Source organism: Aulostomus chinensis, chromosome 21, assembly GCF_037954235.1.
Source record: "Aulostomus chinensis isolate RoL2024-O1b breed Wild chromosome 21, RoL_Achi_v1.0, whole genome shotgun sequence".
Taxonomy (NCBI): Eukaryota; Metazoa; Chordata; class Actinopteri; order Syngnathiformes; family Aulostomidae; genus Aulostomus; species Aulostomus chinensis.
The window spans coordinates 15441907-15462902 of record NC_141340.1 but is presented as its reverse complement, the minus strand read 5'-3'; the positions used below and the strand labels follow the sequence as shown (position 1 = coordinate 15462902).

General features: G+C 42.6%; 1 protein-coding gene across 2 annotated transcripts; it reads right to left on the bottom strand.

The window, feature by feature from the left end:
• Positions 1-3833: 3833 nt before the first annotated feature.
• On the bottom strand, positions 3834-20884 carry snx16 (sorting nexin 16). Of its 2 annotated transcripts, XM_086191569.1 has the most exons (9): positions 20299-20882; positions 18807-19351; positions 18364-18450; positions 14723-14871; positions 14372-14441; positions 10262-10398; positions 9989-10111; positions 8825-8867; positions 3834-4738 (listed from the first exon to the last, which is right to left on the bottom strand). In XM_086191569.1, the coding sequence occupies exons 2-8, from the start codon at positions 19209-19211 to the stop codon at positions 8849-8851; spliced, it is 990 nt and encodes a 329-aa protein (XP_086047695.1). In that variant the 5' UTR covers positions 19212-19351; positions 20299-20882; the 3' UTR covers positions 3834-4738; positions 8825-8848. The 2 variants fall into 2 exon arrangements, with proteins under 2 accessions (XP_086047695.1, XP_086047694.1); XM_086191568.1 differs by lacking the exon at positions 8825-8867 and having other exon boundaries at positions 20299-20884.
• Positions 20885-20996: the final 112 nt, after the last annotated feature.

Here is a 20996-nt window from a genome sequence, read left to right as displayed (position 1 = left end):
GGGTAGTTTTGAGCTTGGCAAGGAATTCAAGCAGGAAAAAAACATTCCCAGAGCAATACCAACAAAACATTTTACATTATGGTGTTTTGATTCGGTGCCTTATATGGATCTTGAATTTGCCGAGGTTGACCGTGGGGTGACGGGGGGGAGGGTTCCAGGCACAGATTACATCATTCAGCAGGAGGAAGCACCTACAAGTCTGTGCGGACTCCAAATGTCATTTTGTCACTTGTGAGGAGTGAAACCCCCTTTTTTTTTTCCCTTCCAAAAAAAAAAAAAAAAGATCCAAGTTGTCCGTGTCCCGGCGGACAGCGAGCCGCCAAAAAGCAGTAAAAGCACAGAACATGGGTGAAAGAATTCAGTCTGCAAGTGTCGCCTGCTTCTAAATGTGATCGACAGGCACGACAGTGATCAGACTTCTAATACAGAAAAAAAAAAAAGTGACGCTCAGGTCATTTTGTTGTTGTTGTTGTTGTTTCCTGTGCCAACTTTAATGCCATAACTGAAAAATAACTCGTTAAATACTGGCTGAACTTCTCAGGAGTGCTTGTTCATTTTTTTTTTACTTTACAATATACATACATACATATACACCTGTGTGTGTGTGTATATATATATATTTATATATATATTTTTTTTTAAACCACAATATCAAATATAGAGAACCATTAAATACCAGAGCATTACACTCACACTGAGACGGAGTAGATTGGTTGCTCCCGTGGTGACTTTCATTAGCAGTTGAGGCAAGGTCAATGTTTTCATTTATTTCTTTTAACGAAAGTTAATGTTTGGGTTTTTTTTAACCCGCTGGTAGTTTGCTTGCCTGCTCCAGGCAAACTGAATCCTTGTCCTGGAGACCCCCTGCTTTAACATCATAAAAAGAAGAACATCAGAAGTTCTATTTCGTGAAGCACATTCCTGTCTGACCTGTTTCCCTGCCTACTTCACCATCTGGCTGACTGATGTCACTGTTCTGTAATACATTTTTACACCCCCCCCCCCCAAAAAAAAACCAAACAAACATTGAAAGGACCAAAAAAAAAAAAAAAAAAATTCTCACATCGCGTGACTGCAATCATACATGTTTTCTAATCTCTACAGCTGCGACAAGCACAATATCATTCATCATTGTTTTAAAAACTTTAAAACCATAAACACATTGCTGAAGACATGTAAAGCTGAACCCCAGCCCAGCTCCAACCCAGGCCCCAGCTGAAAATACTGACATTGTGAGGAAGAGCATTTTTCTGCAGTTAGATTTATTATATTTTGAGAGCATCCAGTCCTAGTACAACTGATACAATTGATGCCAATGAAGCATATACATATGCAATGCATAATTCCACATTAAACTGTGTGAATTTAACATTTTTATTCCTTTAAACATCATAAGCATCTACATTATTCCTATCAAAGGATGTTTTTCTGTGAGCTGTCCTTTGAAATCCAGCATCCTAAAAGTGAAACCACACAAATGTTATAGAAATCTGTTTATAGTGCAACTGTGAGTGTAAATGTGAGCTTTAACTCCATATTCATTGACATACTTTTATAAAAACATTTCTCTCTACTCCAGTCAACCACACACACACCCACACACACACACACACACACACACACACACACACACACCCACGTGTCATTTAAAACATTATCATCTTCGGTGGAAAATGGTGAAACCTTTCCAAGTACTACACATAATATACACATCTAGAAAGATCGGTACAATTTGCTTTCACTAAGTGAAAGCTGTCAAAGGCACTTACTGAATGACAAAACAATATAAACACAACTACTTTTACATGAATCAAATCATACCAAGTTCAATCCAGTTGGGAATAAAGACAGATTTAGTGATTGAAAAGGCACATTTCTGTCCCAGACAATTAAAACCATATTTAAATAAATGATATCAATTGTCATTCATCCATAAAGTGCTTCACACGACCTTTCCCAGGCCTTGTTTGAGACAATTCAAATCAGCTGTAGGAACACAATCGTACACTCCATAGTTGGTCAGCACACACGTGGAACCCATGCCAGTGGAGGCTTTTTGGAGTTTACAAGTATGGCTTTTTAGGATGTTTAGGTCCAGCAGCAGGCTGTATGCTGACACGGGGCTGACTAAGGCTGGAAATTAGTGATCCTGAAATACCAGTATGATGGTTTTGCATTGGAAATCAACAGCCTGGAATAATTAAACCCAAAGCTGTGCTGTTAAAATAAAGTGACAGGCCCTGTATAAACTTCCATTCTCCTTCTTCCTTCTTCTTACCCGTCCCTCTGACATATCCTCTGCTTCAGCACCGCAGTGATTGACTCGGGGGATTATTCTGTATCATGTACTGAAGCCCTACGAATATGCTTCAAGGCAGTGGAAATCTCACGTTACCAGATTTGAGCATATTTTCCAACATGGATGGTGTTGTACGGGAGAGGCCCGGCCCTCCCTGGCAACGATCAACCGTCCGTGAAATCGGTGAACGACGACGCGAGTGGGTGACCTCGACACGTCATTCATTACTGGACGTGTTCTCTTTAGTTTTTCGAATGCCATTCACCACAAATGTGCTAAGATGAGAGGACAAATCGTCGCTGAAAGCTCCAAAAAAAAAAAAAACAATAGTGAATAAATTTTTTTTTTTTTTTTTTTAATTGGGTGAACGAGTCCTTAGCTATAGCCGTGTCACATTACTTTTGGAGGTCCAGACTCTAGGAACTATTACCAAGCGAGGTGCCAGAGGCAAATACCTATGTCCTCCATTAAAACAGCAGAATTAATTCCTCGATAGTCAAACCACAGATGCATGTGTCTCAGCGACCGGCTAACCTGAGTCCACAACGCAACAGTACGCAGAGCAGCTGCGCACCTCACTTTGACACTACAGGAGACGGACAAAAGTAAATTAATTACAGGAAAGGCGGACAGAAGAGAGACCAAAAAAAAACCCCAAAGCAATCGCAGCTTACTGAGACATGAACCACCTCATTGTGATAATACTTCAAAAGACAAATACATTAGAATGTTCCTGTACAGTAGGAGAGCATGCTGAGCAGGGTTCCTTCGTTTTTGGTTGAAATGTGGGAGGGACTATCTGCAGGTGCATGGTTGTTGATGTCTAATCGAGGCTATTTTTATGCTACCGTGTTGTTATTTGTGATATGAAAGGGAGTTTTTACAGCCTTATTTTCATTTTCTGTCTAACATATTCGAATGTTTATGATGTGATTGACAATTCTATCTTAATTCTGAAGAACATGATGCGTAGGCTGGATATCTCTGCAGCGCCACAATATCTAATAACATTTCTTTTTTTTCTACACACAAGTACCCTATAGAGATGTGATGCAAGTGCGTAAAGGTATCGTCCTCTCTGTTACAAAACCTGATAAGCAGGAGCAGACGATATCAATTAGGCTGCTACCGCGATGACAACGTAGAGACACAGCTGGTTGTCTTGTTTTTTTGCCTGTGACTCACTCCACCCTACTGAATAGATTCGCTGCAGGTGTAGCCAGTAAAAAGTCAAATTCCGCTGAACATTCGCCCCATGAACAACTAAATTTCACAAGAGATTTTTTGGAATGACATGATGAGTGCACGCATCGGCAATTATATCCCTTAAAAAGAAAGCAGGACTGCATTCCTTGGCGAGCTCACAGTGCATGATGGTACCGATTTGACTGTCTCTTTCAGCACTTTGTTGACCACAAATCACATGCAGAACTAAAACATGAGGGAATGTAGGCTTTTAGATGGAGGAGCAGTTCGTTATATATATGAAACTACTTTACACATTTATCTGTGGGAAACAACGCCCACATGTAGAGCACTGTTTAAAAAAAAAAGAGTGACTGATTTCAGTGAAAAAGGTCCTTCTATCCTCTCGATGGCGATTAACGGCAGTGGAGAGCAATGAAATGGAGGTACCTGCTATATTCACATCGAGCGGACGAATGAGTCACACGTCGGTCTTGTTTCAAAGGGAGTGCCGTTTCTCTGATTTGGAGGTCATGAGCCGTCTGGTCAACACATCAGCACAAACTGATGAGGTGGTTCGAGGGTGCAGTCGTGTCACAATTTTGTAAGTCTTTAAGTTATCCTCTTTTCTTTTTCTTATCGTAGAGCCAAACTCGAGCGTTGAGTCCAGAGTATCCAATCTGGTGGAGACGATGGTAGGTTTAGAAGTCAAGGCAGAGGGCTCAGGAAGGGGGTTCAACTTAGTCTGAGGTCTTAAGTGATTCCAGATATTGTTCTCATTGGAAATTATTCATGGTGTTCAGAACAAAGTCTTCTGTAGGTGTTGGCTATAATATCCCATGACAAGTCAGTATAGAGGGAAATATAATTGAAACAGGCTGTTGCAGTACACAGATCGTGAGCACAACACTGCCTCGCGTCCAACTACAAAGCTGGAAAGTGAATGTGAAGTGTGGTGGTGGTGGTGGTGGTGGTGGGGATGGGGGTGTGGGTGGTGATGGGGCGATGGCATGTAAAAGATTGGGAAATAGGGCAGGGCAGGGGAAGAAAGAGAAATCGGTATGGAAATGCAGCTTGACATAAGATGGTACGGTCAGGAAAAAAGGTTGTGTGAAACATTGAGAGGACGAGGATTGTTAGTGATCCAGTTTCTGCTTGTACAGCTGGGTGACCTGGATGACGGGAGGAGAAGCGCTGAGTGACGGCCCACACCAACAGGCAGAGGATCGCAGCAGCTGGACCTCACATCTGCCACTGGGGAGAAGGAGGTCACAAGAGAAGTAATATATACTGTGCGACACTCAACTCTCAGTCAAAATGTAAGAACTGGAAACAAAAGCCATTCAAACAGAGCAAGAGGACACAGGAGAGGGAAGCTCGAACAGCGTGACTTCTGGGTCGTCTTGGTGGGAAGAGACAGACTAGGATGGCATGTTACTGCCACAACACCAGCTAGGTTTCAGTTTCAGGTCCACTGATGGCATACGAGGAAGACAGATCTCCCTCTGACTCCCCCCCATCTGGCAGCATTGAAGATATCGTAGAAAGACCCAAAGAACTTTCAGGGCAGGCACACACTTCTATAAGCTTTATCATTTGCTTTTGAAACTGCTGGGAAACTCGATCACAAGCACACAAGCGAGCACCTTTATCTATCTTGCGCCTCCAATTGTGCCCCGCTAACCACTTGTGTTTAGATTTCATTACTACCAACATCCCATCCACCTCGGGATGTCCGCATGAAGGCGTTGACCGATCAAGGTTTTAGCCAGTAGATGCACAAAAGCCGCATATCAATCGATTTTCCAAACGACATATCAGGTGCACTGAGTCAGAGAAAAACAATCAATAGTGATAATAATAAAATCACAGATGTAGAGCCTTTCAATGATCAGTTTGTTGGAAGTAACAGCAAACAGACAATAAGGTCTCCAAACCTCAGAGTATTCACTGCCATGATGTTGCTCCTGATGGACTCATCACAGAGGCCCTGAATAAAACTGATGACCCCAAGGTAGGTGGACCCGTCTGAGAAACAGTCTCTTGCCATTGTTCGCTAATGTGACAGGTGACAGTTTACCACCTGGATTTAACTAAGCAAATAGGTACGAGCCTCCGAATGGATAATTACTGCATGGGCAAAAATCTTTCAGCAGGTGACAAGTTATTTAACTCCAACTGATGCAATGAGTTGCTCCTCATTCCTTGACCATGTTTGAAGACACATCCCGTGGACGTGGAACAGGTGTTGGTCTGTTTGGGTCAAATCATTGGCATGCGCAAAGCAGAGAAAACATCTGAAGAGACTGCAGAAACTAAAATTGGCTTTAAGAATTGTGCAACGCCTTATCAAAAACCAGAAGGATGGTGGGGAACCATCGTCCTCGAGGAAGAAATGTGGCCGGAAAAAAATCCCAATTGATCGAGATTGGCAATCGTTTGGTGAAATCAAATTGAAGAAAAACAACAGCAGAACTCAGGGCTATGTTTAACAGTGAAAATAAGAGCGTTTCCACACGAAACATACGAGGGGAACTCAAGGGATTGGGACTGAACAGCTGTGTAGCCTTAAGAAAACCACTAATCAGTGAGGCTAACTGGAAAAAAGGCTTCAATTTGTTAGGGAGCATAACGATTGGACTTTGGAGCAACAGAAGAAGGTCATGTGGTCTGATGAGTCGAGATTTACCCTGTTCCAGAGTGATGGGCTCACCAGGGTAAGAAGAGAGGCAGATGAAGGGATGCACCCATGCCTAGTGCCTACTGTACAAGCCTGTGGGGGGCAGTGCTACGATCTGGGGTTGCTGCAGTTGGTCAGGTCTAGGTTCAGCAATAGTATGTGCCCAAAGAATGAGGTCAGCTGACTACCTGAGTATACTGAGTGACCAGGTTATTCCATCAATGGATTTTTTTCCCCCCTGATGGCACGGGCATATTCCAAGATGACAATACCAAGATTCATCCTGCTTAGATTGTTAAAGAGTGGTTCAGGGAGCGCCAGACATCGTTTTCACACATGATTTGGCCACCATAGAGCCCAGACCTGAACCCCATTGGGAATCTTTGGGATGTGCTGGAGACGGCTTTGCGCAGCGGTCAGACTCTGCCATCATCAATGCAAGATCTTGGGGCAAAATTAATGCAACACTGAATGGAAATAAATCGTGTGACACTGCAGAAGCTTACTGAAACAAAGCCACAGCAAACGCGTGCTGTTCTAAAAGCTAGGCGGTCAAACGAAATATTACAGCCTTTGACCTTTTTTTTTTTGGCCAGGCAGTGTATATTTGCTTATTTGATGACATTTCTGTGGGTCAGACACTCATCCGTAGCTTGTTCACGATTAATAATCATTAATAAGTGCTGATTAACGTTAAAAGGTTAAAATTGCCATCTCTACTTCCAGTAACAGGTCACAGAGTCCAATGCGGAGTGTTTGTGTAAGTGTTTCACTGAGCAGTCAAGGGCCAACATAACTACCATTTTCTGAATTGTTTACCTTTTTTCCTGTTACATTCTTGTCTCGGACGCTTTACAACACTTTGGTGTTCATACTAACAAATACATAAAACCAACTGTGACCCCGCCCACCTTAGCAGGTGATCTGACCGAGGCATAACTGACATAACAATGCATCTTGTGTCAGGGGGTGCTAGATATTGTGCAAAAAAATTCACGCTATTTGATCTCAGCTGATATCCAAGTTTAAGTAAAACTCCTTTCTTAGAACCCTTGAAGATTTGATAATTGCCAAGACAACAGATGGGGGAGAGAGAGGAGGAAGACCTGACATCCAGCCACTTACAGCACTCATAGAACATACATCACCATGTGAAGTGGGCCACCAACAGGGACTACTAAAATACACTGGTCACGTCCATGACACAACACGGCTGTCATCACTGACTGCTCCCTGTGGAGGCGCTACACTGCTTGTAGTCTTTTTCTTTTGGTGAAATGACAGAAACAGAGAAGAACTGCCAAAAAGATACGGTGTGTTTAGAAATGTTTAAAATTAACATCTCATTGTTAAAGGCCCCAATTAGACATTAAAATGATCCTGTCATTACCGTGATGAGTAGAAAATATGTACTGCAGTTGACAATGTCTCTGAAAAATACTGGCAACGTAAACAGCAGGAGACAACTGAGGCTCCTAATTACAAACTCCTTGTGAAACTCCAGCATGCACGCATGCATGCATCGCAGACGGAGCCGTTGCGACAGGTAAGTAGACCTGCTTGTCGCGGATGTGTCCAGTTTATTTTAATAGTCATGGTTAGTCACATGGGATGCAGGTAGAACAGTGTGGTACAGCCAAAGAGCTCACAGAGCACAGAACACAGCATGACAATTAATACATAACACAGTTGGGGGCAAATCACTTTCAGCTCTGAATTTGGGCTCTGCTATATTCTTGTAAATAACCAAAACTTGCTAGCCACTGGATGTTAGATGCTGATGCTTTAATATTTCGGTCTGTCGAGCCGTCACAGTTCTAGGAGATTAGGAGAGGCAGAGCTTCGGGTCACTCGTGCCACTGTCTGACATGCAAGTCAACATGAGGACCACGGCGACATTTTTGGTGTCCTTACAAAACTGTGGGCCTCAATCGAATCGTGAAATACGTTCAACAACTCATGTGGAGATTCAGAGGCCACACTGAGGATCACCATATTTAACCCTAGCTTTTTGCAACGTGACTGCTTCTGGGACCAAAATCTACAAACCAGCCAATCAGAGCAGATCAGGAAATATTGCTGAAATGATGGAGGGGAATAACATGTTGTCAGTGCCATGTCTGAATACATTTGAGGCTACAATTAAAAGTACAAGTTTTAACAGACACTATTTTCTTTAATTCATTCAATATCACCTGACACAAATTGCTGCGATTATTTAGCCCTTCTCAAAATGTGACAAAGTAAATGTAAGCCATTGTTGTTTAATTTATAGAAACCTGATGAGGAGGTGACATTGAAGCGATTTTTCTCAAAGCAGGCGAATGAGAGTGATCTGATCCCAACCTTGACAAACAGCCTGACTGCAGGCACTCACAGGACAGCTCTTTTTTTTTTTTTTTTTTTTCAAGCTCATGTTAAAAGCCCACTCAGGTGCCATGTGTAACGCTGGTTCAGACGGGAGCGATGACCCACGGCACGAGTTTGTTTTTTTGACAGAACTTGAAAAAGAACCTTCTGCCCTCTCGCACCCCGATTACACAGATAGGACACTCCCCTCATAGTACAGCGGTGAACAGTGGGATGCATGTTACTGGAAAGAAGAATATGAGACGATAGAAGCCTGGAGTGTTAGCCTGCAGAGCTGCTATATGAAGTACCTCACGTGTCATTGGGCTCTGTTTTCAGATTGGCGCGGCACCGCTGTGGAACATGAGGGTAAACAACAAAGAGGATGGGAGGGGAAGACCTTTAATATTAAAGTTTAAAAACAGGTGGGACTAATGGAAATAACAGCAGTAATTACCTTTTTACTGTTGTGTTTATTACCACGTTGAAGGAGGTCACTTTTCTTTTATTGCTGTTTGTTAACTTGTTTGTTTGCAAGTGGAGCGTGTAGCATGGCCAATTACTTTTTTTTAAACAGATCCTGCATTGCTCTTTCTTCGTTTCCCCACATTTCTAAACGGCTTTTTTCTTCTTTTTTTTTTATTAAAAAAAAAATCCAGAATTTTCAGGAACAGTTGCAAAGAATTTTGCGGGGGAAAAAAAAACAAACTATTTTAATAAGCAAATTTCTTTTGACTTCATTCTAGGACTGCGATAACTGAGAAATTTCTATCAAACTGGATCGTGGGATATTTTATAGTATATTTAATTAGATTAATTCCATAGACAAGTAAATGAATATTAACCACACAAGCAGAAACCTCATCATGTAACAGATGTTTTTTTGCCACTGTTTCAGCATCAGTTCGTTTGTGGCGCTCCTGCTCATCAGCATCAGACTCCACTTACTCCAAGGACAGGTTGTCATGTTCAAAGACACACCTGCACATTTATTTCAACGTGATCACAGGCTTTCTTGTGGTTATATAATTGCAGAGGCTGACACAGACACTGTAAATTGTGCAGCATTCCTTTTCACGATAACAGAAGAGTGGGCCGTTAGTCTTCTTTCCAAATGACCAAGGCGAAATTTTTGGTCCATAAGTATGGAAACGTGGATGGTTAGAAAATACTGTGTTGCTTCAATGCAAAAGGTTATTTAATTTGTGATCTGTGATGGGGATTTGATGATTAATTCGCACAAGAAGCAGGAGCAGATGAGCAGGTAATAAGGGATCAAAATTGACTGCAGTGTCATCAACACAGACATGACAAGGAACTTAATAGGTCAAGTCGCAAAGTTTAACTTGATGTGTTCCCTGCAACTAACTTTGGGAGGTTACCACCTGTTTTTTTTATGCGTGTGTGTGTGTGTGTGTGTGTGTGTGTGTGTGCGCACCATATGGTGTTTTTGTGCGTACAAGTGTGTTCTTTACCCAGTGTTGTCAGGCATGTCCTGGTCAGCCTCTGCGGCGGACGACTCCACATCCACATCTGCACTGCTCTCACTGCCCTGAGCTGACAGACCACATGGAGACTCAGAGCTCACACACTCACCACTGACCCCCCCCCCCCATACACACACACACACACACACACACACACACACACACACACACACACACCTATGAGCGTATGTGCAGCACATGGTGTAAACCAAAACATGAAGTATATTGTGTGTACAGGTGTGTTTATGCAGAACTGCTGACTTGATATGCTTTTCCAGGAGAAGAAAAGCTTGCTCTCTCTCCTCCAGCCTCCTCTTCAAGGAGTCGATCTCCCTCTGCTTCTCCAGCAGGTCCTTCTGGAGACGATAGTTGCTCTCTTCAAGAGTCTCACAAAAGGCCTGGATGGTGTTGGCAGCAGCAGGGACAATAAAACAAAACAGAGGACATTTGTTGACAGAGCAAACAAAGGCTGGAGAGAAACCATGACAGGCAGGAAGGGAAAAGAGAGAAAACAAATAATCAAAGAGCAACGAAGTTTGAAAGAAGAATGAAAAACTGTGACTAAGGACTGGTTAGAAGTGACAGAAAGGTGTTTTGGATGCAGGAATCACCATCAAATGGACCTAAATGCCCTCATACGCCAGCACACAGAGAAAAATGCATCAGTCAAACTGAGAAGGCAATATATCACGGTCATCAACATGGGTTGGGCTGATGGTGACGCCAGGATCAACGGCTGACAGACCCACAACGTTGAGCTGAGGCTACGATCCTGTAAGTCAGCCCTCCGTTCACATGTGGTGACCCATGACCACACGATGTAATTATAGTGTTTTCAACTAAATAAAAATTTGTTTGTGTGTATAACATTTTTTTTTTAAAGCCTCCTGGTTTGCACCCGCTTAGAAACTAAGACAACATGTTGGAATGGGGATCATTAAATTCCTTCGCAGTGTCATTTTGATACCTGCTGTTTGTTCGGTTTGTTTACACTCAGTAAAATAAAGAATTGCATTTACTACCAATTTCCTAACACTAAAAGCCATAAAAAATGTGGTTTACTCAAGAGGTTAAGTGAGACAACAAAAGTAATGGGGATATTTAGGATTTCATTAGCTGTTTGAGTCCACATTGACTTTAGGGCAGCAGCAATTTTTTCATCAATGAAGTGAAAGGTAGGATCACTACAGGTACAGCCATTGGTATTCCATGTGCTGTTCTCTCGCTGCCCTGGTTGTGCTGTGGCTGGTCACTTGATTCAGCAGCAATTAAAAATTCTGACTTCCAGGTGGCCAGAGGACCCTGGTTTGTGTATTCTAGGCCTTTGGCTTTAGATCCTGTTTCCATCCATCCATCTTCTTCCACTTATCCGGGGTCGAATCGTGGGGGCAGCAGCCTAAGCAGAGAAACCCAGACTTCCCTCTTCCCAGCTACTTTGTTCAGCTCCCAGGGGATCCCAAGTTATTCCCAGGCCAGCTGAGGGTCTTCCTGAGGCTTTTTGCCATTCAGACGTGCCCTGAACACCTCTCCAGGGAGGCGTCTGGAAGGCATCCTGACCAGATGCCTGAGCCACCTCATCTGACTCCTCTGGATGTGGATGAGCAGCAGCTCTACTCCGTGCTCTTCCCGGATGGCGGAGCTTCTCATCCTGTCTCTAAGGGAGAGCCTGCCACCCTCCAGAGGAAACTCCTTTCAGCCAATTGTACCCACGATCTCTAGATCGACCGGTAGATTGAGAGCTTTGCCTCAGCTCCCTCTTCACCACGACAGACCGATGCAGAGTCCGTATCTCTTTAGGTGCTGCACCATCCACCTGTGGATCTCACAAAAAATCTTTCCCTCAGTTGTGAACAAGACCCCAAGGTACTTAAACTCCTCCACTTGGGGCAGGGTCCCATCCCTGACCCAAAGATGGCACTCCACCCTTTTCCGGGTGAGAACCATGGACTCGGACTTGGAGGTGCTGATTCCCAATATTGTCTTCAGTTTTTATACAGTTCATCCTGAGTTAAATAATACTTATGTTATCTTGATCACACCTGCCTTGTTTAGTGCTGTTGAATTTAACCTGTAACCCATCTTTATGTGGTTCCTTTGAAAATTGTAACATACATAGCAATTGCACTCGGGTGTGGACCCAAACAGCAGCCCCATGACCCTTCAGAAGAGGTGCCCAATCACAAACAAACACCCAGCCTGTCTGTAGTGTGAATGACAGATCTCACTCAACTACAAGGTGAACTCTGCACGTTAGCTAAATTTGAGCGACATGCAGCCGAGCACCAGAGTACTTCTCAACCTGAGAAGTAGAAAACTGTAAAATGCATTAAAAAAAAGGAGCCCTACTCCAAGATACAGGAACTTCTTCCTCTATTAATGGTCAGATGATGGGAGCAAGACAAACAAAAAGTAGTGCTGTCACCGAACTTATGACTTTGAAAACCTGCTTTAAATGTCTCGATACGATAAAATATATGCTTTACAATATTCCAGTTTCCATTTCAGTAACTTAGCTATCAATCTGGTTAAAGCATCTTCGTTTGCCAGCTTTTTCTTGTTTGCGCTCACAAAGACAGTGATAATAACATGCATTCACAGTAAATGTTCCTTTCAAAGGTCAGTCCTTGTAGTCGAGGAGCTTTAACACAGATACCCATTAACTATGATTTTACTGATCCTAAAAATAATAATGCCATAAACTGGCAATTCAAGTTGATAAAATTCAGAACCCTGGATCATGAGCCTACAAAGTGGCAACTTTACTACCTCACACACGCAACTCCTTTGTGAATGTCTATGCTCTAATAAGAGCTTCCTAGTTTTATAATTTATTTAGAAACATGTACGTGTTGTTTTATTACCAGTAGTTATTGAGTTTAAATTGATAATCTGAAACTGATGTCACTGTTCGGAATGCTGAAGAGCACCAGCTTTCATGTCTCTTATTAAAGAGTTTAACAATCAGCTATTATCGTTTTCTCTCTCTCTCTGTCTCTCTCTGCTTAAACCACAGAAATCTAAGAGAAGATGGTGAATCTTTCAGGGTTAAACTGTCAGCGACTGAATATGTGATGGTCAGAATGATCTACAGCAACAAATAAATGTACTTCATCTCCATACCTTGTGAATGACGTACTGGCCTGTGTTGCATTTATTAGATATACACTGGCTGGTTGGATAAGTTCCCCAATAAAAACATCGTGAACTGAAGTATTGTATGTGTTTGTTACCATGTGGGGAGGGGAGATCCGATCACGGAAGACACGTGTGGTGAACGTATCAAAGCCAAGTGTGAACGCACTCCCAGCAGAACTGACCATTTGTGATCGGATCACATGAGGATAGCCGCTGCAGCTTGTGCTAGCGCGAGAAAGTAAGCACTCCCACTCTGCCTGCAGGGAAACAGAGCTGGCGACACTTCTGCCGAGCCATAGCAGCACAGTCTGTGGGTGCGCTGTGTTGCTATGACACATTAAGGTAAGTCATAAATACAGCGCTTAGACCATTACTGATCAAACTTTAGATAATGCCATTTTTAACGGCGGGTTATTGCAGTCCCTTTCTAGGACTGGTATACCATGCAAAAAAGCTCTCACATTGCAGTGATGCATTTTGGTGTACTGGAACATTCTGTACAAAAACAAAAATCAACCACGGAGGAAATGCTCCTAGTTTACAAACTCGTCAACATATTTGGACCAGAGTACTCGGTCTGTAGGTGTGAAAATGCCTTTAAGTCGTGCGTTAAGTCGTACCTCAAGGTTTGGCTTTTTTTTATGAGTTGTACTTAACTTGCAGAAAACATGTCTTCAACATTCTGCCCACAAGAGTTTGGCCAACGTTCAGACCTTAGCAGACTTCCAGTTGATGCAGTCGCAAGTACGTGAATTCACGCCTGTCATCCGAATGTGTCTCCAGTGACTACCTTTGATTAGATCTCACTTCTTGCTCTCTATGCAAAAAAACACATCATTTCCATTTGTGAAGAGCAAATGTGTTGCCGTTTTTAACCAGCCTGAGGCAGCGATGCTGTTCCTGTGCTTAGTTTGCCGACAATAAGCAGTCAAAACAACACATTGCTTGGTGTCTTCCAGGCAAACCAGATCACCCGATTTGGATAATTACCCACATCAAATGAATAGACCATTAACATCTCCAGTCCAACTAAACTGAAAACATCTTTTTGCCTCATGAAAATCTGTAGAAGGTTCAGTTACTATCTCTCAAAGAGTGTAAACAAGTATAAAACATGACATTTTGGCGCTTAAATGTTTTTTTAAACTACTGGCTGAACATGAGGATATTTTTAGACCAAATAGCCTGGAGGAACAATCATTTATTACAAAAGTGATCACATGTGCACACACTTACCCTGCTCTCCTCCAGACTATCAAAGGGCCCAGGTGGGTCATCCAGACATAAAAACTCTCTCACTGGTCGGCTGTTGAAGACAGAGAGTATGGTGAGCATGTTTTTTTGTATTGAATTCACCTAATCACAGCAGCACAACATTTTATGAACCAAAATTGTGTGCATATGTTCCAGATATGTTGACAACACGTTTTTTTTTTTTTTTTTTATTAATGGATGGACAAAATATCAGCAACACCTCTCAGTCCAGCCCAGAACTTTGCATCCTCATGAATTGAGGATTTGTCGCAGGGTGGTTGGCAATAAATTGGTAAGTGAGGTAAGTTTCCACAACCTTATCATGTCACATACCAGTTGGCAATGTCCTTATGTGCAACCAGGTTCTGCAAAAAGGCTTGTAATCCCAACAGTCTGTCTTCCAGGAAGTCAGTGTCATAGTTGTCCTTGAACCACCGCTTAGGAGGCAGTGAGAGACGGAAGCCCGGGAACATCTCCTTTAGCTAACACACACACACACACACACACACACACACACACACACACACACACACACACACACACACACACGGAGAGAGGGAGTCAAGAAAGCTGATTACGTCTCCAAAAGAGGATGATCAATATCTACTTTGATGGACCCACACAGGTTCCCCAGCATGCACACAGATAACGCAGACAAACATTGCACGATAGCAACAGAAAGCTTAGAGCATGGTCTGAAATGAACTTTATAGCTCACCAGGCATTAATGTTGCATTTTTTTAAACGGGCAATAAATAATTGTGAGTTATCCAGGAGGAAATAATGTGTACAACCTACTGAACTATGTTTTGTATGAATGTACAACTGCCTTAATCAGATATTCCCCAGAACTTTAAGTCCTTTAAACTGATTGTGACCAAATAAATATTGTTTTGCATTTATACAAATGAGAAGGCCTAAGGACCTAAGGACAGAATGGGGGACCACCTGAAAACATACTACGTCCGGCAGACAGCTGTCACCTGTGTGGAGGCATTAAAAACGCATTCTTTGACTTTTACACCACCCTTCAGGGAGTTTTGAACATAGATTTCTGAGTCAAGGTGATGCACTCGATTGTACTCTGACGTTTTGCACACATTTCCATTGCACCTGATTCCAAAATGAAGTCCCTTGTTGATGGACAAGGTCAGCACTTTACAAAGCACAATTGATCCAGTGGACATAGCAAGACTGCACCTTCCTAGTCTGGATAGTGTGATCGGCAGATTGACCCTCTAGATTTAAGAGCCAAATCGAACATCTACCTGCATTTGGCACTTTCTGACCCTGCCATTGAGAGCATGACAGTCAATATGTCTTGCTGAACCATGAGAGGAACACACACTCTACTCCTGAATAACACAGCTGGTCAAAAAAGTGCTGCAGCAAATAAGAGTGTCTTAATTAACCTTCTAGTGGATCTCGCCATCACGAAGCTCAATATAAATTTGAGGTCAAATTATTTTTGGATGTTCAGTTTATATTCTAACCATAAAATGCACATCAGCTTTGACTGACCTAACAGTTTTCCAAAAGTCTTAATGAGCTCACCATATTAAGAGCAGAACCGGATCGTCTCCTTGGATCACTTAGCCAAATTTCTTGAAGCCAGTGTGTGTGTGTGTGTGTGTGTGTGGGTGCACTTGCTCCATATTGAGGCCTAGAATACATATTTAACCAACAGAGCGAGGACATTTTAGCCGGTCCACACATCCTCAAAGGGCCGTTTGAAGGTCAAGACTTGGTTTTAGGGTCGAGGTTAGAATCAGGTTCAGGTTAGGTTTAATGTCAAGGTCAGGGACAGGCAGTCAGTTCAGACGGTTAGGTTTAGGGTGAGAGAGGCTAGGGAGTGTATTAGATCAATGGAAGTCCTCACAAAGATATAAGTACAAGGATGTGTGCGTGTGTTCCCAGTGTGACTATGACAAAGAGTACTGTGCTGTTGCCACACACCAGAACAGAACAGCCTTCCAAATCTGCATTTGTGAGGGTAGTTAGTAGCATCTGACATCTTTTCACCACATCTGTCATTATTAAGACGTAAGGGTCACATTTTAGAGGAAAAATAAACTTCATACACACTCTAGTGGTCAAATAATGTAGTGCCAACACTGTTTCTATTTTATATGTCTGTATATTTGGCAATTCTATACTGAAATATCTTGTTTATGTTAGACCATCATACACACGTACACAAATACTACAACACTAGTATGTCTATGAAATATCAGTCATGTAGTTTGTTGTTTGTACTCCACTCATAAGTGATGCACTCATGCCACAACATCATGTGAAAAAAACAACAACAACAACTTTATTTTATTATCCACCAGTGAAGGAATAGTCTATTATTGTGGTGTGGGAAAAACCTATTAGCCCCACAGTAGTAAAAGGGGGAATAGCCTGCCTCTATTGGTACACCCTCACCAGCCTCAGCCTCTTTCAGAGCTACAACTCTGATGTGAGTTTTACGTGGACCACATCTGAAATTTCAATGTGGTGCCCCCTAGAGCTTCTCAGCGGGTAGATGGAATGCACGACGAGACATAAAACCTGCACTACAGGTTTACAGGTTTTGGCAACACTGATCGTTTGAAACACACTTATCATAAAACAAGACAATACAGAAGGGGATTATGCTGCAGGAGTGGTCTGGGAAATGTATTTGGGAATAAAACTTGTCATGATATCATAGTAATTGCACTGACTTCTAAGTGACAACTGCTTTTGCCCTTCAGCATGCAGCACACTATTGGGAAAGCCATCGCCCAAAGCGCAGGAGATTTAGGAGGCATCAGTTTAGTGACATTTTGTTTCAACATCTACACCGACCTATTTCCATAGATTAACTTTGTGATTTAAAAATGCATTTTTATTGGCTGTTTCACTGTATACAGACAAACTACTTACAGACCTGATGTTGCCTAACTTTTTTCGGAGAACTCCATTGTTCGTGGTCCTACAACAACTGCTTGTTCTTGAGCTTTCAAAGCTGACCGTGCCGACTTCGATCTTTATTCTGCAGTGGAGGTTAAGCTTCAATGTGTGCTAAATTTTCAAGCCAGATGTACACTCAAAAGACAAAATGCTTTTAACCAGATGTGGCCAGCTTTGCGCAATACTGGATGTGATCACATGCATGGTGTCCCTTTGTATGGCTGTCTCAGCAGGAGGCGGGTTTGCGTGTTCAGGCATTTATGCTCCTCATATTCACACTAGGAAGCCATACCTAAGCCATATGCATGAACTTAGGGAGGCAATGGCGGGTAAGATCAAATACACACAGTGTTTGGGACACACAGAGCATGGGGAGACAGTTTCATTTACCAACATTTGCCATCCAAAATGTAGCTGCTCTGCGAGGGTCAAGTGGAGCAGACAGATACTCTAAATAACCAGGCTTGGGTGATTTTTTTTGGAAGTGGACATGGATATTTCAGCACGCCTGTGCATGTCTACCTAAGGGACACCAAGGGATTGAAAATTCACCTGATGTTGCAACATTTCCCAACAGTTTAAGGGATGATCCCAGAAGAATGCCTTTAACTCTCTTTTTATTGAACATGGCCTGTTTCTTTCTACCTTGTGTCCCCCACCTGTTTGAAATTGCCAGCTTGTTTTAAAAGATCATTAGCTTATCAATTGTTGCTTCATGAGCAGCATCGTGTTTGTTGTGGTGTACAATCCTTTCGTCATGACTCTATCCTTCAGGAATCTGAACTAACTATCCTTCCTGAGGCCACGACGGACCTGTTCCCCTTCTTTGCTTGAATTGGTTAGTTGTTTGGGAACAGTGGACTTCTTTGTATAGCTCTATTCACTTCTGCTGTGCATTCAAACACAAAGAAAGCCAGTTGAAAGGGTTGAAGAAAACAAAAGCAGGAGGGGGGGGGGGGGGGCAAATGAGAAAAGCTTCAGACTGCCTTCAGGTTTCTGTGCTGTCCATGCGAAGCTGTACAGAGACAACACACCTTGTCGTTGAGTCTGGAGAAGTCTGTGTACCTTCTAAAAACAACCCAGTTCTCATCAGACGTCTTTCTCACCAGGACCTTATACACCTGTAAGAGATAACACAACACACCCCATCTTAACTTTTTGTTTGCAGTCGCAATCATGAAAAGACATGACCTTTTGCAACAATCTATAGGTTTAATTTACTGCCAAATTAAAACAAAGCCTTAGGTATACAAGTCAGGCTGTAATCATTAAGTGCAGCGTCTCTTCTGTGCTTTTTCAAAGAACATGTGGACCGTTTGCATCCAGCTAATATGTAATACGCATGGTCTGAGTAAATGCTGACATGAGGTTCTTCTCCTTTAAGCATCAAGGAGATCAAGAACAGCTGTATCATAAACTTAACTTTAATTCAAAGACTGTCATTTTGTCATGTTGACCAATTGTCTGGGTTTTGTACCGTGAACTTGGCTCTCTCCTCCATGACCTCATACCCCAGCACTGTTGGGGTGAATGGCCTCTCATCTGCTCCTCCTTGCTGGCTCCCTGCAGGGTCTGATATGGAGCGAGGGCAGCTGGAGTACTCAACAGAAGCCTCAAGAGTCCCATTCACTCTGGCCACGGGACTGGGGAAAGGTGGCGGTGTCTGACTGCGGCTAACTCTGTCTGTGCAACGTGACTGGTGCTGAGATCGCCCAAATCCTCTTCCGTGGTTGCCCACCGACCTGGTAACAGGGGACGATGATTCCGAACTGCTACAGACACTGCCAAGTGATGACGCCCGCTGCGGCCGTCTGGGCTTGGTGCTACCTCTTGTCATGACTCTGTCCAAGGGCACAGGGACGGGCACGAAGGGTGATGCCATCCTCCTGACGTGTCTGCTCCTGCCCCGCCACTGCACTCCTCAACAACACTGACCGCAACTCTTTGCTTCAATGTTGCTGATTGATGATTGCGTCCAACCCTAATGGTTATCCTGAGGAGCTGACGAAGACTTTGAACACCCTGTATGATAAAAGGAAAACATATAGTCCTCATCAAAACATCTTACTAAACACTGACTACATAAAGCAATCCCCAGAATCAATTAGACATTAAGTAAAAGCTACCCAGCAGTGAGGGCTGATGAATTATTGACAGGAGCCCCACACTATACATAATTTATGGATTTGCACAAAATGTGTAAAATCCATGCAGGAAAAAGGCTGTGACTATCTGATAATTCAGTGTCAACCGATCACTGCTGCAGTTAGAAATGTGTCAGGGAAAAGGGAGAGGAAGCTTGCTGTCAAAAATGAAACGGAGATGTGGAGTCTGAAAATGAACCTCAGGAACAAAAGACAATTGGGGGGAAAAAAAGGAAAATGACAAAAGCGCGTGTGTGCGTGTGTGTGTGTGTGTGTGAATTGAGGACATTTAACACTTACACATGACTTGCTTTACTGGACATCAAAAACAATGCACACACTAAATGTGTCACGTTAGCTAGCAGTTAGCTTGGTGCCTGATACGATGGTAATACAAGGTTTAATGTGTTATTTATTCAGTTTATCATTAACAGAGAAAATGCATGAGTTGTCAGCTTAGAATCTCTTTCGATTCTAATGTGACAGCAGCATTAGCAATTCTCGTTAGCAGCATTAGCGTTCGAACCAACAGTATACACCAAGTGGACGAACTTATACATTAATGAAATAAGAGGGGGATTTATAGAATTGCAGATTCACGCCGAATTTATTGGTAGTGTCCAATGTATCGTTTGAAGTTTTCTGTTCTTTCTTTACATTTTTAATTCCAAAAATAAATAAGTGAAGACATAACCAACACATTCTTGAACGACGATCGGCAAACCGAGGTTTGGTGGCTAACACGACAGCTAACTTGGTAAGCTAGAACAACAGGCAATATGGACAAAGCTAAAAGGAAGCATGATAGCAAAATGTTTCACTCACCGTAGGATGCCAATATCATTATCCTTCAGAAAAAGATTGGATTATACACATAAGGCCTGATGTCAGATTGTCCTGTTGACGTTTAACACCTGCACCATCGCTTCCCCTGCACTGCTCATGGTAGCATGCTAGAATAGTTTTTCAAAATGGCCAGTAGAGGGTACTGTAACACACACAATGCTGTTAACGGTAAAATAGCGAAGTGGTGTCACGCATGGCCGCGCGTATAAGAACAAATAACTACTCATCATGACACTCAGTACGTTTTTGTTTTGTTTCTTTGTATACAGGCCATTATGGTGAACATACACACGACCTTCAGACCAGTAAGTCAACTTTTGGTTGAGCAAGGACAAGGATAGAACCTTGAAGTAGTAAAAGCAAAAATGAAATATTAAGTTCAACTAATTGAAATAAATAATATAGGTAAAAGTCAATCCATCGGTGTGGAGCCTATCCCAGCAGCCTTCAGGTGAGAGGCGGGGTTCACCCTGGATGGGTTGCCAGTCCATGATAGGGCCAACACATAAAGACAGACAACCATTCACACTCACAGCCACGCCTATATTGGTAAAAAAATAAATAAATAAATAAAATATTGGAATATGGAATATTGGTAAAAATCACAAAAAAAATTGTAAAGCAGGTCTCAAATGAAATTTAGTTGTATGACCAAATAAAGAAAGGTTTCCAGTATG

What these genes read in the sequence shown, in the direction of transcription:
- snx16 (XM_086191568.1), bottom strand. Translation starts at nt 19,211, where the DNA reads ATGGCATCACCCTTCGTGCCCGTCCCTGTGCCCTTGGACAGAGTCATG. An exon ending in CATAAGGACATTGCCAACTG is followed by an intron (nt 14,442 to 14,722) that starts GTATGTGACATG and finishes TGTCTTCAACAG; the next exon opens with CCGACCAGTGAGAGAGTTTT. An exon ending in ATAGTCTGGAGGAGAGCAGG is followed by an intron (nt 10,399 to 14,371) that starts GTAAGTGTGTGC and finishes AACACCATCCAG; the next exon opens with GCCTTTTGTGAGACTCTTGA.